Source organism: Anguilla anguilla, chromosome 7 (genome assembly GCF_013347855.1).
Source record: "Anguilla anguilla isolate fAngAng1 chromosome 7, fAngAng1.pri, whole genome shotgun sequence".
Taxonomy (NCBI): Eukaryota; Metazoa; Chordata; class Actinopteri; order Anguilliformes; family Anguillidae; genus Anguilla; species Anguilla anguilla.
This window is the reverse complement of record NC_049207.1, coordinates 34,813,479-34,821,828: the sequence shown is the minus strand read 5'-3', so window position 1 is coordinate 34,821,828 and position 8,350 is coordinate 34,813,479. Positions and strand designations below refer to the sequence as shown.

The window sequence follows — 8,350 nt, the reverse complement described above, 5'->3', positions numbered from 1 at the left end:
TTTAGATGCTTTCCAGTCGAGCGGAGTTGCGCTGAAACAGAGCTGACAGCCAAGTATATCATAAACTACATCATTCCTCACTTTCTGTTCGCCTCTGCTCCCTCTCCCGCTCGCGGACGGAGATTACAGGCCATTAGAGGCACGGGATTAATTTGTAGCCAATTACAACCCACAGTTGAATATGAATGCATAAATAAAGTGCAGCCTGTGCGTGCGTCGGCAAGGGGAGGGTGGGAGGTGGGCAGGGACTGACATAAACGTGGAGGGTCCTGTGGGGATAGTTAAAAACCAAAAAAAAAGGAGTGGAGCAGGGGAGATCAGCATCCGACAGTGGACCATCACCTCCCGTTTTCGCTGTGGAACTCTGTTCTGTTCTAGCTGTAGCTAGAACGCTGCTGCTTCGACTGGACTCAGTGACGCACTGAAGCGTTGTATAAGTATTCCGCCAAGAAAATCAGTCATATTTTTAATAACTGCGCATGAAGTCATGCCTCTCGTTTTGTAACACGCTCGTTTGGTACTTCGCGTATTTAAGGTGATAGTACAACCGAAAGAGGCATTGCTCTAGATCCTGGTGGGGAGCCATGAACAAGGTTCAGGTGGGTGACGTCTCCATTGTTCCGCCTGCGCCCGGTGTAGCAGCCCAGACAGCGGTAGTTGTGATGGCAGTCCCGGAGAGCATGGACACTCATGGGGAGAAGCGGCTCTCGGTTAACGAGCTGTCGGTCTTCTCCTGCTCGGGCGGCAGAGAAAGGCTTCCGGGGGACAGTCGAGACAACTCGCCCAGACAAGAGCCGGCGGTAGCCCCCCCACCGACTGTTCATCGGACCACATCTTTTTCTGTTCTGGACATTTTGGACCCAAACAAATTTACCAGTAAAAAACATCCGAACAGGACTGGAAGCGACTACTCCATCGGGACAGAGAATAGAGGGGGCGAAGACTCAAATCTTGCGTTAGATCAGAAAAATTATTCAGAAGAATACGATACTTGTAAAAAGTCTTCAGGATTACTAAGTAAGTGCACTTTCAATTATAGGCTACGTAATGTTTTGCGGACACACACACACACACACACACACACACACATATATATATATGTTGTATTAAAGTAAAATTTCAACATTAAACTAAAAAGTGAAGGCAGATTAGACTTTTGCATGTTTATTATTCAGGAAATATACCTCTAAGATATGAGCGTTGTGAGTTCGAAGTGATGCTGAGCATTGAACAGCTGTTCCCTGCAGCATGCTGTGAAATTTGACAAAGGTGCAGCGACTGGTCATTGTCTATGGACAGAAGTGATGCACGGGCTAAAATTTTGGGTAAAAAACCGTAGATAAATATAATCTATCTCTAAAATCTTTTCTAACCTTCCACTTTTACCCAGTTTGCCGACTATACTGTCCGAGGAAAGAGACTTTATGAGATAATTTGTTATGAGGCTTATATCACGCAAGTTTAGACGGGCAAAGACAAATATTGTGTCGGCTTTCTTATGATCACAAACACGAGCGTCTTGTCAATTTATTCCAGGAATCCATGAGGAATAATAGGCCTACTAATAATAATAGCCTAATAATAATTATTATTATTATCTATTATTAATATTATTATTATTACAACAATGAAATTTTTGGTGAATTTGATTTATAGTCTAAACTATTTGCTGTAAACTGAATGGACTCGTTGAACTTTGAAAACAAATAAGCGTTTGATCAAATGGCGGAAACTAGTAGACTATGGGTGATTTAATCAACATTTATCACATATCAACCATGAAATCAGTCACAATTATAGTTATATATTTTTCAACATCCCAATTCAGTCATAAAGCTATATTGTTTTATTAGAATTACTGCAACACTGGCATATAAGGTATATAGCGAATAGTTCCGGAGCTCGTGAACAGATGCGTGCACATAGCTGTTACGCAAATGATGCAGTTTTCTTCCACATTTCCCCTATTTTTCTGCAAGAAACTTACTAATTGTGACAAAACGCCGGTTATCTCCAGAAAAAACAATTAAATTCCTTCGATTACATTTAAGGTAAAATGTGCTTAGCAGCGTTAAAGAGGCAGAATAATGGCTAAAATCGCCCCAGAGTGGCATGTAGGACGGCCTGGTCGATATCCTATTATCGAATTGTGCGTATCTCTTTCAGGCAGCTTGCAAACTCCCCTCCAACATCTAAATTATAGGGTCAAAATTCGGATAATTACTCGATTAAAACCTATTATACTTATTAAGGGACGCCATTGATCGGGGCTTGCTTGCAACCCAAAGAAGCAGCAGATTGCTTTTTCCTCGCTGGAAATATACCCAAAGGTCCTCTTCTTTGCAAACCTTTCCACAGCTTCCGAAAGAGGAAGCCATTTCGTCTTCATAACGTTTTAGCCCCAAAATGAGGCAAACTGACTCTACACAGTAAAATGTTCTGTGTTAAATCTACCTGTTTAATGTAATACCCCTATTGGATCCATATATCTCACTCTGCTAGAGTTGAACACATGACATTTTACTGTTTGTAAATTCTATATCTGATAAGATTAAAGCCCCGCGCAGAGATTACGCATTTATTTGTTTATTTTCATTGTACCCAGTGTTAAAATCTATTTTAAAAAGTATGGAAAAGTGGCAAATCGTTAGCGGTGTCAATGTGTAATATATTTCGTTTTAAATTAAATTATCGATTCGCAAACTTTTGTTTATTCACCCAAAATGAATAAACCTGTTCATGCGCATTAAGGAGTCAAAAATAGGCTATGCGTTGAATTAAACTTTTTTTAAATCGGGAGCAGTATTTTTGATGCTCTGACGTGTCAGTATGGGAATGCAATCGAATGTTTTTTCGACGAAAACGTTTTTCTTGAAAGTTGACTGTCTCCGAGGCCTTAAAAAAGACCCAAAAGCTCTCAAAGGTTTCTCAACTCGGAAAGCACCACTGTTGCCTAAAGCAGAACATAAAAACGCGAACGTAATTAAATGTTTCCATGCAGTCTGTTTTCGCTCTTGAAATAGCATTTCTTTTTCGATTAAAGTAATGGAACTAAAATGAACACCGTAACCATAAAATTGTTTTGATTTTGATGCCGATTTGTCGGAATATATGTTTTGGTATAAATAAAATAACTAATTTGTAAAAGGGCCACATCTAATGATTATCAACATAAATGTTGGAGGATTTTACTTGTGAAGGTACAAATTATTGCCTCTGGCTGCGCAGTATCGTTTTCATAAAGGTTTATTTTTGAATTGCCATCAACGTTTAAATGTGAAATAATAAATCCCAAAGTATTGAAAAATGCGTTATTAAAACAAACTGCAACGACAAATCATAGGCCTACTTCTCCTCTGATTTGTTTGCATTTTACTTCTATTTCCTTCACTAGCCTGTACACACATGAATTTGGGCGCTGTTTTATGCGTTAGTTTTTTTATAGGTTCATTAGGCTATATAAAATGTTCTTTCATATCATTAGTTGTTTCGCGTTGCCTATTGCAAGGAATTGGTGCAATAATCCTGTCACATTTGTATTTTCACAGAGGACGGGTTCGTGTACAAATCAGACGAATGTGAGAATGACTTCAGCAGAAGCACTCACACTGACAGCGAGATTCAGGACGAGCTGTGCAGCGAGGAAAGCAGTGGTACTCTTGTCGGCAACGTGGACACGGAGCTGGGACACCACGACGAGGAGGGCCTGATGACCCGGAGCTCAAGCCCCAGTGGTCAGCAAACACAGCAGCCCGGACAGAACGGACAGAGTCAGCAAGCGAAACCGAAAAGAAAGCGCTCTGGGTCGGATTCCAAGTCGGGTAAACCACGGAGGGCCCGGACAGCATTCACCTACGAACAACTTGTGGCGCTGGAGAATAAATTTAAGTCCACCAGATACCTGTCCGTCTGTGAGCGACTCAATTTGGCCCTATCCCTCAGTTTGACAGAGACTCAAGTCAAGATCTGGTTCCAGAATCGTCGGACCAAGTGGAAGAAGCAGAACCCAGGCGCAGATACAAGCGCCCCGACGGGCGGTGGCAGTGGTGGTCCGAACGGATCGAGCAATGTAGGAGGTCTTAGCCCGCTGAGTCCGTCTCCCCCCATGAGCGGTCATTTGTCAATGCACACAAGCTACCCGGGTCATACACCCGGCGGACTTGTCTGTACCACCCAATTACCCTTTCTGCCAAGTCACGCGGTACTGTCACCTTTCATGCTGGGATCTCAGACTTACGGCGCGCCGGCATTTTACACTCCGCACTTGTAAAGACTGCTGGAAATACGTGTGTTTTATATCAAACTGAACTAGTGTTTCCAAGTGTTTCCATAAGGTTTGTAAAGTACACCGATTTTAATAAATACAGTGACTTGAAAGAACACACAATGTCACTTCACAGATAACGTTTTGGATGTTTATTCAACCTCTGTTGGAGAAAATAAAAAGGCCCCCAACTTTAAAGACTTCTATGTGCATCTAATGCTGAAGGTGGGCACACTGTTTTGTGTTGTGTCTTCCCTCGGAAATGTTTAGTTATGTTTTGTTGTGTCTTTTTACGGACATAATAGGCTACGTGCTAATTACAAAGTAATTCTTCCATATATGGAGAATGGGTTTTGATATTTAATTTTGTTAAAATGTGTTTTTGTCTCTGGGCCATGTAGACCTGTGTATATTTAAATGGTGACAAATATTTAAGCGATCAATCTCATACATTGAATGCAATTTTCAAAAAAGAAAATATAATTATAATGTATACATACAACGCAGAGTACGTCACTGAATCATGTCATTTAGAAAAAAAAGTTTTGTATCACTTCTTCTCTGGAATGGCTTGTAATACTTATAAGTATTGTTTTATTAGAATGTAAAAGGTTGTCCGACAAAACGTAAAACTGTTATTATAGGCCTAGGTCTACTCAGTTTATTTTCTGAGTAGCATTACTTTACAGTGGTTATTCGGTCAGATACCTTCCTTTGAATTGTTTCCAAAAGGGTGAGCCTGTATGAATTGAAGTGAAATGTTACTAAATAAACAGTAGGCTAAGGAAGTATGCTTGGTTTTTATTTGACGACCCAGAAGTCTGTACACTCAAGGCAGGGCATTCATTAATGCGATGTATTTTTCACATTATAACGATGACCATTTTTTTAAAAACAATATATTGTAGGTTAAATAAATATGATGCTTTGCTGAAATTGATAAAAGAGAGCGCTCATTAAAAGAAGGGACGCAAAATCAATACATCTCTTAAAATGTTGTCAGTAAGTCGTTTATAATTCTTCTCCCAATTAAACGGAGCTTACTTTTCCCGTTTTTACGAGTCATACTGATTATGGCCAATTTTAATGCAAATATAGAACACTTAAAAACGCATGACTGCGGGTTTTAAACATTTGCTGGAGTTTACCTCCAATTTAGCCTAACTGGACTCTAAACATTTGATTGCAGTTTCTTAAGTCGCGAAGTAGCCTACAAATCAAAAAAGTTGGTACAGGGCTACAAAGAGTTGTATTATAACATTTTTCGATTAAAATTTTTTTTACCATTTCAAACAGGAACTATTATTATGGATAATCGCTTTTGCGAGTATGGACGCGTAAACCTCTATCCCGATATGTCGCCCCATAAACAAAAATGAAACTGTTTAACACATATCGCCAAACGATTTGCAGACCACATAGGCTACATAAGAATCTCAATTTCCGAATTGGAATTTAACTTCATTAGTCATACTGACTGCGTGTGTTTACCAAACTTTAGCCCGTCTTACCGCGATGTGGTGTGCTGTAGTCAAATATCTATGAGACAGAACGATTGAGTCGTTCTGAGCCTCTTCCTTTCGATTCCCTATGTCATTGAGCACTTTTAACATCCCCATGGCTAATGGCATTCGAAGCATGTTGATGTTGCAATTTTTGGCAGAGAAATGCCAAATGTATGTTTTCCCAGGGGCTAATGTCATGAAATGTAAACAGACAAAGCACATACTGTGCGGGAAAGGAGTCCAATAGGCTATAAGCGTTTGCATGTGCTGTCAGTGACCAAGGAGGGGGGGCTTGAAAAAAGCCATTGGACCTCATTTAGCAAACTTGAGCCGAACGAATTAGATCGTAAATCGTTCCCAAATGCATTTACGCAAACAATTTGGGTTTTATCAAAGTTTACCTATGTCAGTTTGTTCGTAGGACGGGAACACATTTCAGGAGCGCAGATTTCTAAACTAATCCTATTGTGTGCGTACATGGGGGAAAAAAACAAGGCTGTAAAGCTTATTTTTTGGTGTTGGTGCTTTAATTATTCCATTCATTCGTCTTTTACTTTGGTTTTAAAAGAGTAGCAAAATTCTTTTAAATCATTTAAAAACAATTTAATATTTTATTATAATTGTTAAAATTATTATATAAAAACCACAACTGGATTCAACATGAAAACAGGTGATGCTTCATTTGCGTAATCCTGAGTAATCTAATGATTAATTGCGATTGAATTTGAATACCATAAAACACGTAAATGAAGATTTTCCTCTTTGCCTCCAGTTTCATGTCAAACCATTTTCTATTTACCTGTTATGCAGAACTTGAGACACAGGATTAACAGCTACAGCTTGCCAGACTTTAATCTTTCCCGACTCCACTGAATAAAATACCTTACAAGTTATTATTATTTTATTAATTAATTAATTAATTTATTTATTTATTTACTTTTGCAATGGAATTCCAACCTCTTTATATAGTAGGCCTATCACAGGGGCATAAATGTATGCTAATCACAAGTTCTGTGAAACCGCATTTCATTTACGATTTATTGGTAGGCTATTTATCAACATACGTACGTGAATACGAAAAAACATTTTATATGAGTGTTTGATAAAATCCGGCGGAATTTGTTTGTTACGTAGTTTGCACTGGCACAATTCATAGACGGCTTTATAACCAGCGCATGAGTAAAGCGTGAGATTTTAAATGGTAACATATAGCCCAAATAGAAATCTTAAGTATTGCGATTGAAATAGGCTATAGCTCATTTTTAATCGTGAAGGCTATAAAATCAGGTAATGATTTCGTTTTATTGTGGGACTTTGTAATGTTAAATAAAAATTCCACTAAGTTCAGTTTTCTTTCAGTAGGTCTACTTGCACGCAGGTTATGAGTCCGGCGGACACACGAATCAACAAAAGTAAGTTGTGTACACAAGAATCAACAAAAGTAAGTAGTGTAACACTCGCTGAAATTAATTAGGTAAATCAGTTAAGGAACTGGCCATAGCCTAATTGCAATACTTAATGAACATAATTATTTTACGCACAGCTAAATTAGCCCATATTTTCACCAGCGATAGTGCTCTATTGCATATAGCTCATGCATTGTAGACGTTCTGAATTGCGTTTAGTTCAGTTAACTGTTGATTTACAATTCACCTGTCATATATTTGATAATCAGGTTTAACCCCCAAAAGTATTCATAGCAGATTATTCTCCTCAGTAGTCTAGTCGTAGCAATGCGTACCCGCAGTTCACCTCAGTTACCGAGGTTAGAAGTTTTGTCCTCTCAATTATTATAGTAGGCTTTTATCAGTAGGCCTACTTTCCTTTATGGGGCAAGCATTCATAGCTCAACAATCATTAGCGAACAGTGCATTTCTTATTAAAAGGTTAATTCTGTTTGCGTATTGCCTGAAGTAAACATCACTATATGTTCAAGCGCGGATAAATAATTTCCTGAGTACTACAATTGCAGTAGGCTACAAAAAGTGTATAGACTAACATCAGACATCGATGCTCTACATTTAATATAAACGTCTGCGTGTTATATCTGCTACGAATAATAGCCGATATGTGTGACACATGCAAATTTAAGTATAAGCAGTTTAAGTATCTTAAATATCAGTGTTAAACATTTCGAACACGAATCATGCATATGCGATATTTTAAATAATTTTTAGGTCATTGGTTATTTGGGGGATTTATTTAAAATACATGTTTCTCATCAGTTCAGATGAAAAAAATGTTTTAGACAAAATCCCTTACTGATACAAATGAATGAAAAGAGAGGTTTAATTTAATTGCAACCTTAGCTCTTTATAATTATTGTTGTTGTTGTTGTTGTTGCTGCTGCTGCTGCTGCTGCTACTGCTGCTGTTTTTTGAGAAAATACAACATAACACGAGCCTTTTATAGGAGCTGCCTATTATTATTAGAAAAATAAGATCTTGTAAACGTCTGATGAAGAATTATTCTTTAGAATCTCTACAATTGCCATAGCGTACGCGTGCATACACACACTATTGTGAACCTATTTTAATAGACTATATTTGCCCCACATCCCAGTGGACGTGAACAAAGGTAG

At 38.5% G+C, this 8,350-nt stretch overlaps 1 protein-coding gene across 1 annotated transcript; it reads left to right on the top strand.

Moving 5' to 3' along the window:
- The first annotated feature begins 324 nt into the window (after positions 1-324).
- nkx1.2lb (NK1 transcription factor related 2-like,b) lies at positions 325-5,012 on the top strand. The gene is made up of 2 exons (XM_035427299.1): positions 325-1,017; positions 3,549-5,012. Exons 1-2 carry the CDS (start codon positions 585-587, stop codon positions 4,268-4,270), a joined length of 1,155 nt encoding a protein of 384 aa, XP_035283190.1. The 5' UTR covers positions 325-584; the 3' UTR covers positions 4,271-5,012.
- The last annotated feature ends 3,338 nt before the right edge of the window (positions 5,013-8,350 follow it).

Bases quoted from the DNA above. Each gene is read 5' to 3' on its own strand.
- nkx1.2lb (XM_035427299.1), top strand. From the start codon at position 585: ATGAACAAGGTTCAGGTGGGTGACGTCTCCATTGTTCCGCCTGCGCCC. The intron at 1,018-3,548 runs GTAAGTGCACTT...GTATTTTCACAG, and splicing joins AAAGTCTTCAGGATTACTAA to AGGACGGGTTCGTGTACAAA.